The sequence below is a fragment of the Rosa chinensis genome, chromosome 5 (assembly GCF_002994745.2).
Source record: "Rosa chinensis cultivar Old Blush chromosome 5, RchiOBHm-V2, whole genome shotgun sequence".
NCBI classification, from domain to species: Eukaryota; Viridiplantae; Streptophyta; class Magnoliopsida; order Rosales; family Rosaceae; genus Rosa; species Rosa chinensis.
Window position 1 is genome coordinate 50,677,504 of NC_037092.1, and position 20,956 is coordinate 50,698,459.

Below are 20,956 nucleotides of genomic sequence, written 5' to 3' on the forward strand. Positions count from 1 at the left end.
AAATGTCTAATAGATGAAATCAAGGCAGTGTAGTCAAAAGGTTTGGGCTAAAGTTCACATAAAATATAAACAAAGAGGTAGAACACAGGCTTATTCCAAAACATTTACATTGTCCATTTAACAATTTACCATTTAAGAAACACTTTATTGCCTCAGAAAAAAAAAATAATAAAGGATTTCATTAAACAAAAGCAAACAAAAGATCGAACACCAAACTGTCTTCTAAAAACATTAACAAGCGACTATACAAGTATAATCATGGTAGATACAATGTGATAATAAACTCTATACATCCAATTGTGAAAACAATAAGGAGACAACAACTAATTATTTTCCAACACCTCCAGGGTTAAAGGGTTAAGCTATACCAGGATGGAAGGATGTAGTTTGATTTCAAGGGAATACTACCATGTCTCATTGTGTACAACAAAAAATTAGAAAAAGAGGAGCCATAATAAGGTTTGAGATTATCAAACAGATTCTAAAATAAGAACTGTGTGCTACCATAATCTAAATCCCCTTTGCATAAATGCATGTTGATTATAAACAATATATAAAAAGCCAATAAAAAAGATCACTAATTAATCATAGCTTGTCCCCAAATATTTTTTTTTGTTTTTCCGTAAAGCAAATAAGATATATATATATATATATATAATAGAGAATGAACCAGACCTTGAGATGGCTGATTTCACTTTAACAACATGCGTTGTTTATGCTTCAGAATAAAACTAATACTGGGATTATGGCATTTGTCAAGCAAGTCAAATTAAGCAAGAATGTTCAAGGGTAGACAGATACAATGTCAATTCATATCATTAGTAAAAGAATCGTAATTACCTCCCTTGGAAGAGCCCTCATAATAGTTAGAGTAGTCATATCCAAAACATAATTACTTCCACACTTCTGAAACACGAAGCAGCTCTAACAAAATTACATTCATCAAAAGTTTCCATTTTCTACTTAGACGCTGATCAATCCTAACAAAATCATAATCACCAAGAGTTTCCAAGAACTATGTTTATGTTCTAAACAAAGAAAGGTCCAAACTTTACTTACAGTGTTCATAATCAAGAGGTCTCAGAAATTCCCCAATAATCTGACCAATACTTTGAAGTGACTTCAAATCATCTTTAGTTTTCCCAAAATCCATCTTAGCTCCTCGCAAGTTTCCTCGCACCGCAAAACCTGAAACATGCAATTCAGACCCAAACAAATTCCTCATACCATCTAAAATTTCCCAATTCATACAAAAACCCACTGCCTAGAAACTACATCAATCAAAATTAATAGCTAGGGCACAAAATCGGCTGAATTGAAAATCAGAATCGAAACCCTAGACTACAAATTGAACAAATTGGGAACATTTGTAGTTGGATAGAAGAGGGTTTGGAGTGCGAATCAGACATGCGCGAACTCGGAGCTCCTTGTGCTGGAGTAACCTCTTTAGGTAATCGTTGATGGTGGTGCGACGTCGTACAGCGTCCTCATTCTCGGTCGAGGTCATCGCGGTGGTGCTAGGGTCTGGGAGGTTTTTGGGAGAAGAGGAAATCTGAGAGCATGAGGAGAGAAGCGAAACAACATCTTTCCTCTTCTAGTGGGTTTCAATTAAAGAGGGAAGTCAAAAATTTGGGGGAGGAGGGAAGTGAAATTTGGGAGCATTGAAGTGAAATTGGATTATTTAGGACACAGCATTAAACTCGTCGTCTGTGTCGTTGAAATAGTCTCCACCCTCTTAAAAATATTATTTACATGCTGAGTGTCTTTATAACCCTTTAAGGACTCCACATAAATTATGTGTCCTTATTTAGTGTCCTTGTATCCCATAATTGTAGTAGGGCATAATTCGGGTATCCCCCTGCTAAAACTCTATTTGACATGCCCAGATCCATAGACTGAAAGTTGAAAGGTTGAAAACCATTGGAGGACATGGCTGCTACCAATTGAATGGCTAAACAAGCAAAGCTAGCTAGAGTCAAGTACTTTTCGAAAGAAAGAGCTCATAATATATATGTAGATCGATTGAGAATGATTAAAATTCGTATTATTCTATATATCTTAGAGCTGCTCAATCAACTATTTTATGAAAGAAAATATTTTTCAATTGCAAACGTACAGTAATTCGACATACAACAAGCTCGTCTAATTCGATAGAAACGAGTACAGTTTTATCAACAAAGATTGAAGCAGATGCTAGGGGTCGTCAACTGGTCGGGCCGGGCAGGGCCTTGCTATATTTTTAAATAATTGCGGGCCGGGCCGAGCTTTATTAAAAATCAAAGGATCCAAGCTCGTCCATATAAAGCGGGCCTTGCTGGCTTTTTCGGGCCGGGCCTTGCGGAAACTAACGAAAAACTAAGTATGGAAAACGAGAAACAAATACTCAAAATGAAAACAAAACAAAGTTGAAAACCAAAAACCAAAAACATAAAGTACAAAAGACTCTAAAAACGTTGACATCACAAAAGACCTCTAAGCCTCTTAACATATTGTCTCATACTTTCAAAGCACAAAGATTAGCACTTAACTAAAAATCACATCATCAAGATATTCAAGAGCTAATTACAAAATATAATCCACATATAAGCATGTAACACTTGGGGGTAAGCAATGGTGATGGGTGGAGCTCAACATGCAAGTCATGATTCAAACCTCACATGGATAGAATCACTCTTTCTTCTCTCAGATTCAAGGCTCATGCTTAAAAACTTATTCACTCAAATATATGTGACAGATATACAAACAAATCACTTATGTAAGAAACGAAAGCACACGTATATATTTTTTTTCTTCAAAAGAACTCATGAAAGATGTCAATTATTCACACAAATGGATCAAAGCCATAAGTTCAACAGTTATAACTCATCTCCACAAATCAAAGGCTGTCCCATCTTAAGGATCAAAGAGGTCTTATATAAAGGTTGTAATGGGGCCAAACCTTAAGGTTTAAAGAAACGAACGGGATAGGAAATCACAAAGTATCTTAAAAACCTAGTAGAGAACTTAGAGACAATTTTCGAATCCACTAAGGCAATGAGATGTCAAGTCCTCCTTTTATGCTTTATAAAGGACCAAATGGCATCATGTTGGGCCCAAGCTTCATTTTAATCTTCTTTTGAACAAGTATGAATCGGACAAAGACCAAATTTTTCAATAATGGGCCTTCACTTCAAAGCAAACTCCAAATCCATAAAATATAGGGGACTAAAATCCATAAACATAAATATTAACACTTTTTTTTTTTTTTGCCGTAATATTCTTCCCCTTTTTTTCTTACGATTTCAATTTTTTTTTCGGCAATACATACTTTTCTCTTATGGACAAGACTACCCCTACACTTGAACTTCTTCATGTCTTCAAAATTCTTCCTTGACGCCAAAACTCCAAGCAAAGTCCCAAAATATAACTCCACTAAGTCTTTAGAACAAAGGGTAAGGATGTAACTATACTAGGGTTAAGGGGTTAAGGAATTTTGAGGGTGATGAAAGAAAAGGCTCGAGGTAAGCTCAAAGTGGTTAAACTAAGGGGTGCACAATATGTATACACAATTGGGGACACATGCTTTATTTGGCTACGGTGGTAATTCCTAGGTGCCTTTATCCTTTCTGAAATCAGGGACATGTATTAATAAAAGTTTTGATAAGCATAAAAGTGAATTCTAGCATTCTCTAGTCCATTAAAGAGCTATGGCAAGTAATCAATCAAGATGAAAGAATAATGAGATCAACAAAATCATCACCAAGAAAATAAGAGTATAATTCTTTTTTAAATAATCACTCAACAAAAAAAGGGCACATGGCTCAAATTCTCACAAAGGTTTATTATGAATCATAACTTATCCTCCACATGTTCATATTTTGTACCAAGGTTATGCATGCACCATATCTACTACACATTCATATGCTTTTCATAAATCATAATTAACTAAAGAATATCATCAAACATTATCCCAATCTTGTGATCTTCTTTTAGCCTTAATTTCAAAGATATAAGCTCATCCTAGACAGTTAAAAGGGCATCCTGAGACTCGATCACAAAACAAAAACAAAAACAATCACAAAAATGACGCAAAAACATTTTAGACTTAGGGGTATTTCTCTTCCTCTTTCGGTAACTCCTTTGAGACATGACTAGGTAAAGAGAGGACCAATTTTGGCGGAGCTCAGCTCACTTGATTAGCAGGGGACGAGACCCTTTGCTAGCACCTCTCGGATCCAAACTAGACCTTAGACATCACATCCTACTCAGATGAGCCTAGTGTGAAGATATTTACCCAAAATTCATTTTGACACTTACAAAAATAAAACAAGAAACGAAAAACACAAAACAAAAAGTTAACGCAATTTTTTTTCTGATTTTCTTTTTTTTTTCTTTTTCTTTTTATAACTACAAAACTAACTCCTAAAAACAAAGTGAAACGTTAAACTCTTCCCCCACACTTAAATCATGCATTGTCCTCAATGTATAAAGAAGTATATAGCATGCAAAGCACAAATCAAGCATATAGGAAAAGTTAACGCATAAAAACCTAAAAACAAAGAAACTAACGAAAATTTAAAAGAAAATGAAGAGTTCAAGAAAGCAAATCTACGTTGATTGCTCCTCCACAGCTACGGTTGAAATGGGTTGCCTCCCATACAACGCTTAATGTTTAAAGTCTTTCAGTTTAGATTCGTACCTCCATTCAAGTTTCTGGTTGTGGTGACTCTTGGAGGGGTACTTATTCCTCCACATTGTGATCCACAAATGCCTCATAGTAAGGCTTGAGACGATGTCCATTCACCTTGAACTCATGTCCGGTTGCTCCACTTTTAATCTGTATAGCACCACGAGAAAAAACATTGGTAACACTAAAAGGACCAACCCATCTAGAACATAACTTACCAGGAAAAAGTCGTAATCTAGAATGAAATAAAAGAACTTTTTAACCAATTACAAAGGTCTTTCCACGAACCATCTTATCATGAAAAGCCTTTGTCTTTTCCTTGTAAATCTGTGCATTATCTTAGGCTTCATTTCTAATTTCCTCAAGCTCATTGAGTTGCAACTTTCTATGAATTCCAGCTTCATCCTTGTCCATGTTAAACGTCTTCACCGCCCATCAAACTCTATATATGCTCCAACTCCACAGGCAAGTGACATGGATTACCATACACACCAAACGAAATGGGGACATCCCAATTGGCGTTTTATAAGCTGTCAGATATGCCCACAAAGTATCATCCAAACATTGGCTCCAATCTTTTCTTGATGGTCCCACAGTTTTCTCAAGTATCCTCTTGATCTCCTTATTTGAAACTTCTGCTTGTCCACTCGTTTGAGGATGATAAGGCGTTGAAACCTTATGTGTCACATGATATTTCCTAAGCAAACCTTATGTACCATGACTATCTCTTTTGCTATTGTGTCTCTTCCTTCCCGTAGAACCTGCATATAGATCGAAATGAAGCAACCCAAAATTCTCCTAGAATTGACTATATGAAATACAAAAACAACATAGAAAACATATATTCACGACTAGAAATGGATTTGGTGACTATAATTTGTTCTGTTTCGGGTTTGTGTGATGTTTGTGAGAGAGAAGATGGGTTGCTGACTTGCTGTGTTCTTCATCACATCTTTAGAATTGAGCATTAGATCTCTTTTTTTTTTTTTTTTTTCTTTTTTGCAAATTGTTACTTATAATTGATTAAAAAGTGAAATCATAGCATTCAGATTAATAAAGAATGCCTAGACAAAATGGGAGGTACCCCTCATCGATTATGAAACACATTTGTATGAGAAATTTAGAACGCAAAACAAATTTGGGTTTACTCCACCACATCAAACATGCGTAAACAGACTTGGTCTGCCTTCTTGGTCAGATCCCAGCGATAGGCCAAGAAAATCATTGCTTAACAGAAGGAGTTGGTAAATTCAGATATAAATCAAAGTGAGAAGACTGCTAGCAGGAGTTATCGTCAGTTGTTAAGGAAAAGCCAAATTTTTATTCCAGATGATGTGGCATTAATTGTTCTAAACCATAGGATTTTATTAGTACGTGGATCAGATTTTATGAAATTTAGCAGAGAAGTAACTTTAGAGAATCTTAATCCAAAAAGAAGAAAGTAGTATACAAAGAGATGCACATTAATTAGTAAACACACGTACGGACAAATTGATCCTCACCATTAGTTGGCCATGACGTGATATGTTTGGGTCTGGTGAAAAAGACAAAAGGAGAAGGACCTAAATTAATATATTTTGACCACACCAGACACCATACATGCAGTTTAAACGTAGGATGTATGTACGTACTTTTACCCCCTCTCCCCCTCAAAACCCTCGCCGCCCCAACTAGCTTAACACATTCCCATTCTCAAATTTTCTTCACTTCTGTTTTTCCATACATATTTTTCTGTACATGGGGATCATGATCGAGCATTCCCGTATCCACTGTCCACAGCTACCTTTCTTAGATACATGATGATGTCCTTGCATGGATAAGAAAAATTCACTGTAACTGACTTTTTTTCTTTCCATTCCGTTCATTGATCAAACAAATACATCGTCCCGCCGCTTTTTCAGGTTTGGTTCTGGGTTTCCTTTTCTCATCATTGCCACAAATTCATCGTAGTTGATTCGACCGTCCTGCATCACAATTAGTCAATTCAATTATATATTGTTTGATCGATCCTCCGAAATGAGCGAAAAGCAACTGCTTTACGTACTAATTACTTACATTATCAGCGTCGACTTCAGCAATGATTTCTCTTATGTCCCTTCCATCATGCATCCCGTAGTCGCGGAGGGCTGACTCTAGCTCTTCAGTCGTGATAAACCTATATTCACATGATTGGTATATTAGTTTCATTTTATAATGTCATTGCTTTTAATAAATTTCAAGACATGGTCGATGATATGTAATTACCCGCTGCTATCTTTATCGAAGTGCTGGAAGGCAGTGTAGAGATGCTCTTCTCTATCCATTCTGTTCAAGTGCATCGTTGCAGTGATGAACTCATCATAGTCTATGGTTCCGTTCCCATCAGCATCGGCCTTTTTTAATTTCAAATGAAAAGAAATAAAGTTAATAAAATAAAATGAAGAGAGAGAGAGAGAGAGAGATGAATGGAGGTGTTACTTACAGCTTCCATTAGTTGTTTAGCTTCGTGTTCAGATAACTTGGTGCCTTGCTTAGCAAGACCTTGCTTGAGCTCTTCAAGTGTGATAGTCCCACTGTTGTCTGTATCTATGCTCTTGAACATCTCTTTCAATCCCATGATCTCTTCCTCTGATAAGCAACCGGCGATAACCTGGAATCAACGCATATCAATCGCTTTATTAATTTTCTAATAATTAGAGATCGAATGGAACAACAAACAACTAGTTCGATCATGCATGCCCATTAATTCATGCACATATAGTTGAGATTAATTTCATTAAAATGACCAACGATCGGTCTATACCCGAAGGGCAACTTTCTTAAACTGATTCATTGCTTTGAACTGTTTGAGCCTGCTGAGCACAGCATTGTCGAGAGGAACATCTGGTGCTTCACCATCCTCCTTGATCCATGGATGACCTGAGTGACACACACGCACGTACATATATAACCATTAATCAGCCATGTTAAGTTGGATAATATATACATACACATATAGGATAGGAGTACTACTTAGAACTTGGAAGGCTGTCAATCTCTGCTTGGGATCTGAATTCAACATCTTCCTCACAAGATCCTTTGCTTGAGCCGATATTGCAGGCCATGGGTCGCTTGAAAAGTCGAGGTGACCACGTAATATTGCGTTGAATATCCCATGTTCCGATTCTGTCCATCGGTTATTAATATTCCAGGTCAATAAAATAACTCATCGGTCCAGAAGGTTATGCTAATTAATTAGTAAATTAGTGTGTGGGAGTGTACGTACCTGCCCAGAAAGGAGGAACACCACTCAAAAGAATGTATAGCATGACTCCAACACTCCATATATCGACTTCTGGTCCATATCTCCTCTTCAACACCTCTGGTGCTATGTAATATGCGCTGCCAACAATATCCTTGAACACCTCTCCTATGAAATCACAATCATATTACATTATTACTTTTCTTCTAAATTTCTAATGTATGTTAGTACCCACAATGTCTACATACACGTGTACTTGTGGAGAAAGAAGAAGCTAGCTTGGTTTCATTATAAATGATTGTATAAAATTACCTTGTTTGTAAAAGACTGATAGACCGAAATCTGTAGCCTTGAGTGGAGAGTTCTCGTCTTTGTTGAGCAGAAGGAAATTCTCAGGCTTGAGATCCCTATGGATGACCCCCATGGAATGGCAGGTGTGCACGATCTGAACAATGGTCCTTAACAAGGCAGCTGCAGCACGCTCCGTGTAATGCCCCTTAGAGATGATTCGGTCAAAAAGCTCCCCACCGGCACACAGCTCCATCACCAGGTGAACGGACTGCTTATCCTCATAAGCTCCCTTGAGTTCCACGATGTTTAGTTGTCCGGTCAAATGGTGCATGATTTGAACCTCCCTCCTCACGTCCTCTATGTCTTCCTTATTCACCAGCTTGCGTTTGGCTATGGTTTTGCACGCAAACTGCTCTCCCGTCTGTTTATGTGTGCACAGGTGCGTCACCCCAAACTGTCCCCGCCCCAGCTCCTTTCCGATAGAGTAGGTCGAACGCACATCCTCCATTGGCCTCCCTAGAACAGGTCCAATAGGCCCTGTTTTCGCAGGCTTTCCCCCAGGTGGAGGGGATGCAGGAGGAGCCTTGTGACCCTGGGGAGCTGGATTATGGTTGCCTGGAGAATTGTTTGTCACATCGGCATTGTTATCCAGGCCACCATTGTTGTCTCCCTTTACATCGTTGGGGGCATCCTCGGTGTTGCGTTGAGAGCAACAGTTGCCCATGGTGGAAGAGCGAGAGAGAGAGAGAGAGAGAGAGAGAGAGAGAGCGAGAGAGAGAGAGAGAGATCTCTCAGATTCACGTGTGGCCAAGCTATGGGGCAGGCAATGTTGGGTTTTGGGGGCCGAGGGAAAAAAAGGTTGCTGGAGACAAAAGAAAGAGATAGGGATTAGAGGCATGCAATTACGTAGGTTACAGCTTGGACTGAGCAGGATATTACAGAGGACCGATAATGAGGGATTGTAGGAGTTTTTGGTAGTTTAATTAATTCAAAACTTAGAAAGCCACCTGTTTGAAACAGTCTTTACCCCTTTCGATTTCCCAACTTTTTTCGGGAAAAACAAAACAGTTACCAGCAGTCTGTTAGCTTAATCATGTCATAACTCCATTTGCTTTCGGCATGACCATATATCCACTGCTGTGCTAAAATTATAAATAACCCTGCTTTGCTGTTAATAATATGCAGCTGCTTTTGTCGTCCATTGGAAAATTGACTGTTAAGTCTTGTGCGCCAGCATGCCACAATGCGTTCGTTCTAAGAGAAAGACTTGTGTGGGACACCTGCACTGCCATGTGGTGCGGCAAACCAATCACTGCCTAACAAAGGGAGTCTTTTGGGTATTATACATTTAGAGAGCAAGAACAGTTTCGAAAAGAGAAAAAAATTTCTTTCTTCTGATTAGGTGGCTCTAAAGCCACGTGGTGGAGAAACCGTTCTAAAAACAATGAAAACAAATGCATGTTAAACTAGTACTTTTTCATTTTGGTCATATTAAAGTAGCTCCGATATACACACAAACACCAAAAATAATAATAATAATAAATTGAATGGTCTTAAAGTGACGGGAAGCACATCTATAATCCGGAAGATATCAGTAAGTGGGAATTGTTTGATCAACCGTTCGGGCATATTCGTGAATTCCCCCAGCGACATTGAAGACTCTCTTGAAACCCTGAACCATTGCAAAAGTTGTAACCAGCAAACAAAAAATCTTACAAGGCAGAAATTATAGTTGATGTAATGATGAAAATAAGAAGTCCCCCGACTCCAAACTGATATTGAACAATGTGGCATGCAAATGTATCCGATATAGGGATTTTTCCTAGAACGGTATGCATATATAGTTTAAAGAAAAAAGACAAGGTGAATGAAGTGGGTTGACGAGTTTATTTTCCTAGCATATCTCATTGTCCTCCATGGAGAACCTATACAGAAACAAAAAAGAATGGTTTCATTATTATTATGAACAAAGTATGGCCTAGCAGGGATCGGGCAAGGACCAGTGACAGTGAGACGTCTGACAAGAATATCATTGTTCTACAATCATCCCATGTCTTTATCGATTCTTAATCTTTACTGAACCTGAAGAAACCCTGACCTAGTTCTTTGGTTGAGAGGGTGATACCACTGAGTATCCCTCTGCCCAGTTTGACCTCGCAAACCCGCCCAGTGCAAAATAACCACCCCAAGGGGCCGGTTGTCATTCTTTGAATATTTAAAGCTAACAACTGAGTTCATCTACTTGCTATAAATTGTTCTTCATCCAAATGAACATGAATAGAAATTTAATAGGGGGGCTACCTAGGTGTAGGTATGAAACCCTACAATTGTACATCTGCTGGGCTTTAATATGGTGAGTATGGCCTGGGTCTACGGCTATAATATGAAAAGTGTATAAAGGTTGGTTCTTTTTTTTGCACATTAACCTTCTACTCCAAAGGTCTTCTACATACATAAATATCAATGATCTCTACAACCTTCAGAGCAAGCAAGGAAAACTCAAGAACAAAGACAAGCATTACTTCACAGCATTTAGCATGTCCAACTTCATAAAAGAGAGTAATCCCTATAATCAAAAGAAACTAATGCCTGAAACGATGACCAAAAATACACATCTTCCATACTGCACCTTATAATCCTAATTAAAAAAAAAAAATCTATTATACTCCATCCAAATAACCCAGAAGATTGTCATACAACCCCACAAAGTTTTAGCTATCTACTATTCTATCCCTTAACCCAAGTACCCAACTAGCTTCCATCTCTCCAAAAAAACTTCCGCAAAAGACATTAATAAATTAATAAATAATTAAATTAGAATTCCAATTATTGCACTACTAGAAAACACATTATAAAGGAAGGACCCCTCAACTACCAAATTCTTCAATACACACCTTTTCACTCCATACATTTAAAAAATTTGAAAATATGCAACTTTTCACTTTAAACTAATGAAGTAATGAGTTAAATTAAAAATTATTCAGCCCTAAATTACTTTGTGACCGTATTCTTTACGATCATACGAAACTTGCCAAAGAACCAAAAAATGCTAATTCTGTACATCACACTGAGAAAAAATACAAACCTAATTGCCTTGTTACATGTCATGAAATTTTCACTACTTTACATGAACAAATAAGTTCCCATATAAAGGAGTGACGTATACTTTTCTGCAATTTCTGAAAGGTGGAACTGAAATTCATTACATCCGACTCATTTGGCATTTTAACAGATAGGTTTTATGAGAGCTACTATTAAATGGTAACAAGTACTTTGAACCAGTTTAACACTGACTTTTAACTTTCGCTAAAATGTCAATAATAGACCATTCTCTCCCTAAAGACAACGTCATATGCACCATGGTAGAAAAAAATCAAACACATTTAAGATGATCACTACAGGAGCCCAGAAATTATGGGAAAGATATATTTGCATAAATGCTAATAATGCAGCTCAATTAAATTTGACACCACCACTATAGAGAAATGGACTTGTACTAACTTTTACAGGATGTTTAGTTTTCTTTAAATTTTCAGTTATTTGGAAAACCAGTTACTTGAATCTGTTTAACACTTCCTTTTAACTTTGGCTCAAATGTCAATAATAGACCATTCTCTCCCTAAAGACAATGTCGCATGCACTATGGTAGTGAAAAATTAAACGCATTTAAGATGATCACTACAGGAGCCCAGAAATTATAGGAATAATATATATGCATAAATGCTAATGATACAGCTCAATTCAATTTGACAACACCAAAATAGAGAAATGGATTTGTATTAACTTTTATAGGATGTTATAATTTTGTTTAAATTTTCAGTTATTCAGAAACCAGTTAAGAGTAAATTAACGTAGCAGAGAGGGCTCTACCTGCGTCTGCAACCACTGGGCAACCTGTAAAGATCGCATACCATGGTGACACTGCATTTTGAAACATGAAATGTCAGTAACAAGCAGAAATAGGACAAATATGTGTATCAATAATCAATGCGACAACAGAAATAATCAATGCTGTGTATCAATAATCAATGCGACAACAGAAATAGGACAAATATGTTTTATAAAATATTTAACCGAAAGGCTAATTGATAGCTCTAGTTCAACAACTAGTACAACTCAAGAGGATGCAATATCAACATAGTGGTACAAACAAAGACGATCACTTATAAAACCCAAGATGGCAGTTCTTTACCCAACTCAATTCCTTTTTTCTTTGTTACTAAAAACTGAAACTTACTACTAGCCACTTACCAAAATTGGGAAACTGGACCCAGATGAGTTAAAGTATCAGCATAATTCAATTCTTTCTTATTCAATTTTGACAAACAATAATGTGGTTCCATTAACTTCAACACATAAAAATATTATTATGAGCAAAACTAGGCTTCTAATAATATAAGAAAAGAAACCCTTAAAACACAAAAGTTTGCACCTACCATAACATAAGTATCCTTTTGAGGATCGAACTTCGTGGTTATGTCAGGTCCCCAGCTTCCAAATTGTCGAAGGGGAAGGACCTGGAAACCCGATAAAGAAGCTTGGGCCCTGTCAAACAAAGGGGGCTTGAAGAAATACTGAAATAGTAGCCAATACAAGGTAGAGACACATGCTGACTAGTACCAAAAAGCTAGAGAGTTGTATCGAGAAAAAATTACAAGGAGTTGGTCCATGTGTTACTCAACTTTTTCTTCATTTAAATCTAATGAAAAAAAAAATTGGTCGGGTTTTAATCAATATATACAAATATAAATATATATACGAGATAATATTCTCGTGCCAGAGCTTGAATGTTATATTCTAAGACTCCTGATTCAGACATCACTACAGCAATGTTTTCTAAAATAACACCTCGAACAGCAAGAGAATTAAAACACCAACTGGAGTGTAGCACTCACTCCTTATTGTTAAGGGAAAACAAAGTGCCAAATCTCTAGGAATCGAATTGTGTGGAGAACATGATGCACCAGCTCATCAGTCACTACGCAATAATATGCATACATGGAATTTCCTCAGATTGAGTAAAGTATCATACATGCCACAAATTAACTGCAATTTTTTTTCAGTTTACCCCAAACCAAGATTTTCTCATTGCTACACAGTTTCGGTCGGATATCGTTTAAGCATTCTTAATCTCATTGCAGCTCAAATTTCTTATATGATACCTCACAAACTAAATGTCCGTAGCTTTCTCGTCAATTACTAACTTTCAAATTGAAATCATCACTATAATATGATCATAATTATTTTAACACACCCAACAAAACCATGCCAATACTTGAAAAAACTGTGATTTAAGAGATTTAAAATCAGAAAAATCCTTTAAAAAAAAAAATCAGCAAGGGCAGGAATAAAAGATGAGTACACTTCTTCAGGTTCTCGAACATCAATCAACTGTGCCTCATCTAAGAAACTGGGATCTTGCATTTTCACATGAAGCTCCTTGCATTGAATGTTTTGAAGTACTGATTCCTCCCTAACAGCATATAATGCAAGTATAAAACCAGATTAATATAGTAAAGTGTGAGTCAGCACCTGGCCTGAATTGTCAAGTAAGATATTCAGTATGAGACAAATTCTATTGCATACCTCTCTGACAGTACTTGCAATAAATGCCATCCAAATTTTGTTTTACACCTAACAACTTTGTTTAAAGATGCACTAAATGCAGCCTCCTCAAATTCAGGTACCTGGGACATGTTTCCATCAGATATCTATCAAAGTATATTGGTGCCAGAAACAAAAAATCTAGCAATCTAGCAAAAACTAATACTTAAGTTTTTGCCATATCAACCTTTTCACTGCCATTCATTTCATCTTCACATGATACAAAAATGATTCAAACATCTACTTTATGCTAAACAACAATAATCCATAAAGCAACTAGAATATTCCAGTGTGGTAATAGTTGACAAATATTGTTGAGAATATATATATCCCACATGGAAAAAATGGGACCTTGCCTATGGGTTTATAAGGGTTTGGGCCACTTCATCCATTGCCAATCTTGCCTATGGGTTTATAAGGGTTTGGGCCACTCCATCCATTGCCAATTGGTTTTGGATGTGAACCCCAGATTACTTTATCATGGTATCAGAGCAGGTAACCCACGTGTGCATGCCTAACGGCCACACGGGCTCCACGTCACCCAAAAATTGTCCACGTGTATGGCTTGAAAATTCGCCACACGCTTGAAAATTCGCCACACGTGCGGGGGCGTGTTGAGAATATATATATCCCACATGGAAAAAATGGGACCTTGCCTATGGGTTTATAAGGGTTTGGGCCACTCCATCCATTGCCAATTGGTTTTGGATGTGAACCCCAGATTACTTTATCAAATATATCATGGTTTCTTTGTAATACTCATCTCATTGGGCTCCAGTCTATAAAATGAGCACTACCTTACAAAAAACTAGATAACCTATGAAGACATATCACAGCTGAGCTAGACAGAAATATGGAAGAACTGGATATTTCCAAGCTGGGGAAAAAAAATTGCTGAATCCGATGGCAATTACTATATATAACAAAGACTCGAGAACCACAATTACACAAGAAAGTAAAGATAAGTGTCCCAAATGCTTTAGAAAGATTCATGCACATAAACTCATGAACATACCATTTGCCCCTTTCTGACCCACCCCAGCATTCCCCCTTCTTCTTTGGATGGACATATCGAGTACTCTGCAGCAAGATCACTAAGGTCTTCACCTGAATGTAACAAATAGCACAAGACCAGCACCGCAGTAAATATCAAAATTTAAAAGAGAATGTGAATTATAAATTAGACATTTCACCATTATGATTGATTTTTTTTTTTTTACAGTAAACAAGAACTTTATATATGAAGAGAATAATTATACAAAAGAAATTGCATAAATTGTTCACCACCCATCATGATTTATGGAACCACAAAATTCAATAAAAGAATGTTTCAAAATTTCAAAGAAAAATAAAATAAAATAAAATCCTATTAATTCTGAAATAACAGCATGAGATCTGACCTCGTGAAACTCTCTGCTGAAGATCTAACAGAAGCTTAAGATTGTCTTCTTTAACAAGTAAGTGCTGGACCAATATCTCCCTTCCATCACCAGAGCTACTTTCAGCACTAAATGAAGCTGAAAGGAACATATTTAGAAGTCTTCAACAAAAGGAAATGTAATTGTAATTTACTACTGTGAGTGTGAACGTGTTAGAATGAGAGAGAGAGAGAGAGAGAGAGAGAGAGAGAGAGAGAGAGAGAGAGAGTGTGTGTAGATGATGCCCACAACTTATTAGGGAGTATTCGTGAGAGTGAGGAGGAGAGAGAGAGTCCCAAACTCCCAATAATGGCGCCTACGCTACAATGCGGTCTCATCCGCAGCAAAAATACACCAAATTGGTGATTGTTTGGCATGGTAATTGTAATAAAATAAATGGGAAAATATAATGTTTCTGATAACCAATCAATAGGATAAACAATTTCCAATTTAGTTGATTATTGCAGATGTGATACCTGAAGGAGGACCTAAAACATGGATGACACGGATAAGAGACAGTGTTGCTAGATACTCCGTGATACTCCCCAACAATAAGGTTGTCAACTTATAGACTCATTGGATTGAGGATACAGGACAACTGAATATATCAAATAAGCCAAGCCCAGGGTGTAGGCTTAGCATGCACAAGGCTGAGTTCCAGTTTAATAATTTGAGCCTAGAAAACCTCAAGCTGTACTTATCATGTAATGAAGGTGCTAGCTGATGCAATTTTTCGTTTACGACATTTATAAGTTTTTCCTAAATCCAGACCACCACCACCCCCCCCCCCCCCCCCCCCCCCCCCCCCCCAAAAAAAAACCAAATCAGAACCAATAGCATAGTTGGTACCATATAGCACAGTCTAGCTACACTCATGGCCACCAAAAGCATCACACTAACTTTTCTAGCAATTGTTGTTAGCTACTAGACTTCTTGTGATAATACATGGAATGACAGGATGGAAGACTAGGATTAATCTACACCACAATACTTTGGGTTGACTGTCAATGAAAATGTGAAAGACACATTTCTTGAAGTGGCAAGTTCTCACTTCTCGATAACTCTGAAGGGATCAATCCATTCCTCATTGGACCATCTAATTAACTAGTTTATTTCAAAATTCAGTTTCATGAGGAGACCCAATCAGTCAGTTGACCAATTCAAATTGCCAAAAAAAAAAAAAAAGTCAGCTGACCAATTTCCATTACTGCAGTAGGATCAATTGGCCTAAAAGGGAATGTGGGAGAAACCACAATAATTGTTCCCTAAATTATCAAAAAATATGTGCGATTGAATAGAAAAGAATTGGCTATCAGGATAACTTCTTATAACTGTACTTTATTTTCTCTTTAGTTCCTCAAAAACAACACAATGTTTCTCTAGTTCTCTGAAATGGAAAGTTGTGGTCTCAATGGGGTTATAAACAATCTCATATCCTCATGGGACATTACTTACAAAGTTAATTTTGTTCTCTAAATCAAGTTAAACATCAAACTGGGCATTTTAGCATAGTCTTAGCCATGACATAAGACACACAGAAATTTCATTCCTGCTCCTAGTTTCTTCGGCTTAATTCAAGAAGCAAACATCGAAGATTAAAAACCAACAAACAAATACAAAATATGAAGGGGGGGTGTTAGGTTACCTGAACCCTTGGGACCTGGACTTCCCATGACACGCAGAAGAACCCGGTTGGCGCTCAAAAAGGACGAACTGGGCGAAGTGGGTTTGAAGGTCTGGGAGAGACGATAAAGTGCAGAACAAGTAGAGATTTTGTGAAGGTTTAAAGGAGTCGAGAGGTTGAGAGTGGAAGTGAGAGAGAGTCTGAGAGCACTGAAAGCTGGAGGCGCTATTAGTGTCAGATGAGATATCCTTAACATGTTGTCTTGCCTTCCAAATTGATCGACCCAAAGAGCGTCTCCGCTATGTTACAGGGGAATTCTCTAGCTGTAGTCTCTACTAAGGCTATGTTTGATATGGCTGTGTTTTTCAGAAAAGCTGGCTTCTGCTTATTTATGAGAATAAGTGCCTGAAAAGCAAAGCAACTGAGTGTTTGGTAAACTGGCTTTTTATAAGTGCTGTCAGTGGCAAAAGCAGTGACAAAGTGTTTGGTAAATCAAAACTGGCTTGTGCTTTTTGTTTGTGGAATGACCACTTTGGACATGAAAGATTCCATTTTGTACATGAAAGATTATTTTGCCTTAATTGTTTGGTAATACAATTATACAATATTGTTCAAATGCTCTTGTTATCATTTTTTATCTTTGTTATGTCCTTATAAATTTTTATTAACTTTCAATTTTTTTTTTTTTAAGGAAAGACGACAGACTATATTAAGTGATAACAAAAGGTTACATGGAGCAATGCAAAAGCATCGAAATAAAACAATAAAGAAAAACGAGATGCACAGACGCATCTATAATAAAGAATAATCAGACGCACAGACGCATCTAAAATGAAAGGTAACCAGGATGTGACTTGATGTCGAATGACATCGCTGCACTGCACATGTCACAAAAGCAGTGTAATGTAATAGTAACTGTAACAGTAACCGATGATATGATCACCTAAGAGAGATGATTCGCCCACCAGGAGTTCGAAAGTAACCGAGGGTGTCAGAAACTCGAAAATTAGCAAACAAACTCTTAAGAACCAGAACCAATACCATATCAATATGAGCAGGTGTCTCGGATCCAAGATCCGGATTTGTAAGCCACCAGGATCCCAAATACGGATCCAAATCCAGCCTGAGACTAAAGTCAAGTCTGCCAAAGCAACCTTGACAAAAGCCCAAGCCCATTTGAATCTGATTAGGGCACCCAAGCTCATGGACACCCTAGCATCAGCTCCTCTCCGGGCACCCGAGAGCCTCTGCACCCAAACACCACTGATCCAAGGAGCCGCACCGATATCCCCGTCTGAATTCCACCGGAGAAGGCCGATCCTACCCTCGTCACCACGATGCCAAACACTTTCACCGGCACCGCCCTCCTTGGCCTGGATCCTGTTACGAAACAGGATTGTGAAAATACTCCGCCATAACCAATTTCCTCTCAGATCGGAGGGGCTCTGACTAGCCGAGTCTGAAGCAGCTCCACGCCACCACGATGGGCTAACTCGAGTTCCTCACCCAACCTCCTCGCCGCCATCCCAAAACTCAATTTCAATCGAGCCCAACTTGGCCAGAATCTCAGCTCCGTCCCAACATCCTGGCCCATTTGAAAGCGCCCTTGCAGCCATCCGTGGGGGACAGACTTTAACAGAACCCGATCCATTCCTGGCTCAGACGAATCTGTGAACCGCCCGGGATCCCAAATCTTCCAATCACTAGCAAACACTAGTTCAGTTGGCAACCAAACGAAGTTCAACCTCAAACCTCGATGCGAACCAAATTGAGAAGGAGAAAGAGCCCCTGATCTCGACGTCAATGAGAGAAACAAAGAGACAGAAGGGACGGACTGAACCGTACTCGATAGCTGCGACCCGATGGGAAGGGCCAAATTTTTTCTCCATCGAAGATGAAGGCAGGTGCAGAGACTCTTGGCCATGGCCGGCGCTCTCAAAAACCCTAGCAGAGAGTTAACTTTCAATTTTTATAAATCATGGTGACCATATGATTAATATTGGACAATTTTTAAAATAACATGTACACATATATTAGTAACAGCTTAGGTTTTTCAATGTGAGCGTCTATTCTCATTTCTCCAACATCATGAACCTAAAATTGATGATTGTGTAAAGATACCAAAGAGCAAGTTTTTGTTTTCGAAAATAGACGATACTTTTATTAATGAGAATAACCAAACAAGAGTACATCTCTGACTGATATAAAAGCTAAATACTGGAAACAAGAACTTCAAAAACATAGAGAAGGTAATAGAACACCCCATGATGATCATCATGTACTACATGTCAACTTCTAGTGACCCAGAAATCACAGTCTAATCAAGAGTAGTTGACCTTCCTGCAATTCTTTTTTATCTCTCCCCTTGAACCTGTAATTGGTGAAAGATTCTCCATCTTAATCATGGACTTGGCAAATTGCTCAAGGAAAAGCTCGTTGCTCACTGCATATTGCTGAACCAATTATAGTCTTGCCAATTTTTTTGAAATATGCCGACCAATGGCAATAAACTAGTCCTGCTTTGCACTCTTTTCCCATCTATGTTTTGTTACTAACATGATATCTATTGATAGATTAGCAGTACAAGAACAATCAGCTATTCTCAGAAGTATATATGATGCAGTGATGAATATGACCTCAAATGATCTAGGTTTGATACTAGCAGCTCATGCATATAACATGTACAGGTTGCAGTATCGAACATGACTGAAAAATTATACCTATAGCTAATCACATTAAAACCAATTTGATTTGTCCAATCAACCAAAGCAACACAAGCCAGCAAACAGAAACCAAAATAGGTCACATTTTACAATTTGGGCTTTTCTGCAAATAAATTACGGCAAAAAAGAAAACAACCTGAATAACCAAAATATCAGCTAACCACCAAACTACAATTTAATTTTGTCAGGATTAAAGTCACCATTACTAGAACAATGGTAACTTTTGACATATTTTGTAGTCAAAAATTATATCAAAGTTGTTACTTTTTCAATTTCTGCTATGATCTTGGCTAAATGTGGAATGAAGTAGTTTTTACATGTGAGTGCATATAATTGATTCTTCGAATATTGTCCAGAGACATAACTAACACCAAAAGCCCTTACTTAAAATGACAAAGAGTTAAAGTTCTTCTCAATTCCATGTTATTCTATTACTTTTACTTTTAATAGTCAACATACATTTGATGTCCATGTTCAACAATCAGTGAGAGATTAAAGTTATTCAGGTAAAAATAGCAGCCACACTAGCAATTCAGGTAACTTTAGCAATTCAGTTACCTGATTTTGTACAGACTAAATAGCAGTAGTACGTTACTGCTATCTTCTTTACTTTTCACAGAAAAATCAGGCAAAGAAAACAACAAGTGAGGTAGCGTTAGAGGGAGATCGAGAGACTGATGCAAGTGACGAAATTGTGATGAGATGCAAGTGAGGCAGCGTTAGAGGGAGAGAGATTGATGCGAGGCAGGTGAGGTGGCGTCAGAAGGAGAAAGATCGGCGTTCTGTGATCAAAGGGAGATCGAGAGACTGATGCGGCGTGTCTAGATATCAATCAAGGGTTTCATGGCAATCGAGTGTAATTACTTCAACCAACGGAGGGTAGAAACCGGTATTAGCAAAACTTCATTAATCTACAATAACAAGCGCCACAGTACTCTACCAGCTTCTGGCTTCTAAAAGGTGGGGGGAGCCAGCTTCTCCTTTTCGATAGAAGCCGCAGCAGTTTTTGGAAAAAGCTGAGGATAAGCTGAGTTACCAAACGTTTATAGCTCTTCTGCTTATAAGCAGGGGAGCACCCGATTACCCGAGATAGGCTTTGGCAAGAGCTCAACTAACATTTGGGCCCCCAGCCGGTTACAATTGAGAGTAGACAGACCCCGCAACGTCCCAAATCCCACACTACCAGACTGAAGTGGTCAGGTGGTAGGACCCACAAGCCACAAGCATCAGCAATCAAGCCTACGAGATGACTTAGACACCTGTGAAGTTGGCACGTTTCACCAGCATTCACATGGGCTCCTCAAGACCCCGGCACTCAACAACCTACCAAAAAGGGATAAATTGACAACTCTAGGGCTCGAACCTTGGGTGGGGGTGCCAACCAAGGCAAGATCCTAAAAACAAGAAAAC

At 38.0% G+C, this 20,956-nt stretch overlaps 2 protein-coding genes across 2 annotated transcripts; both read right to left on the minus strand.

Moving 5' to 3' along the window:
• Positions 1-6,111: 6,111 nt before the first annotated feature.
• LOC112166731 (calcium-dependent protein kinase 34) lies at positions 6,112-9,128 on the minus strand. The gene is made up of 8 exons (XM_024303627.2): positions 8,199-9,128; positions 7,911-8,054; positions 7,658-7,810; positions 7,449-7,564; positions 7,128-7,295; positions 6,911-7,038; positions 6,722-6,821; positions 6,112-6,630 (listed from the first exon to the last, which is right to left on the minus strand). The coding sequence occupies exons 1-8, from the start codon at positions 9,073-9,075 to the stop codon at positions 6,535-6,537; spliced, it is 1,782 nt and encodes a 593-aa protein (XP_024159395.1). The 5' UTR covers positions 9,076-9,128; the 3' UTR covers positions 6,112-6,534.
• A 502-nt stretch (positions 9,129-9,630) lies between these two features.
• Positions 9,631-17,184, minus strand: LOC112166732 (rhodanese-like/PpiC domain-containing protein 12, chloroplastic). Its single transcript, XM_024303628.2, has 8 exons — positions 16,845-17,184; positions 15,182-15,298; positions 14,797-14,888; positions 13,764-13,864; positions 13,540-13,650; positions 12,614-12,722; positions 12,048-12,098; positions 9,631-9,849 (listed from the first exon to the last, which is right to left on the minus strand). The coding sequence occupies exons 1-8, from the start codon at positions 17,077-17,079 to the stop codon at positions 9,769-9,771; spliced, it is 897 nt and encodes a 298-aa protein (XP_024159396.1). The 5' UTR covers positions 17,080-17,184; the 3' UTR covers positions 9,631-9,768.
• Positions 17,185-20,956: the final 3,772 nt, after the last annotated feature.

Coding starts and splice junctions, on each gene's coding strand:
- LOC112166732 (XM_024303628.2), bottom strand. CDS start 17,079: ATGTTAAGGATATCTCATCTGACACTAATAGCGCCTCCAGCTTTCAGT. Junction 15,299..16,844: donor TCCAGGTCCCAAGGGTTCAG/GTAACCTAACAC, acceptor TGTTCCTTTCAG/CTTCATTTAGTGCTGAAAGT. Junction 13,651..13,763: donor TTGCAAGTACTGTCAGAGAG/GTATGCAATAGA, acceptor ATATGCTGTTAG/GGAGGAATCAGTACTTCAAA.
- LOC112166731 (XM_024303627.2), bottom strand. CDS start 9,075: ATGCCTCTAATCCCTATCTCTTTCTTTTGTCTCCAGCAACCTTTTTTT. Junction 7,565..7,657: donor GACAGCCTTCCAAGTTCTAA/GTAGTACTCCTA, acceptor TGTGTCACTCAG/GTCATCCATGGATCAAGGAG. Junction 6,822..6,910: donor TTCGATAAAGATAGCAGCGG/GTAATTACATAT, acceptor ATGTGAATATAG/GTTTATCACGACTGAAGAGC.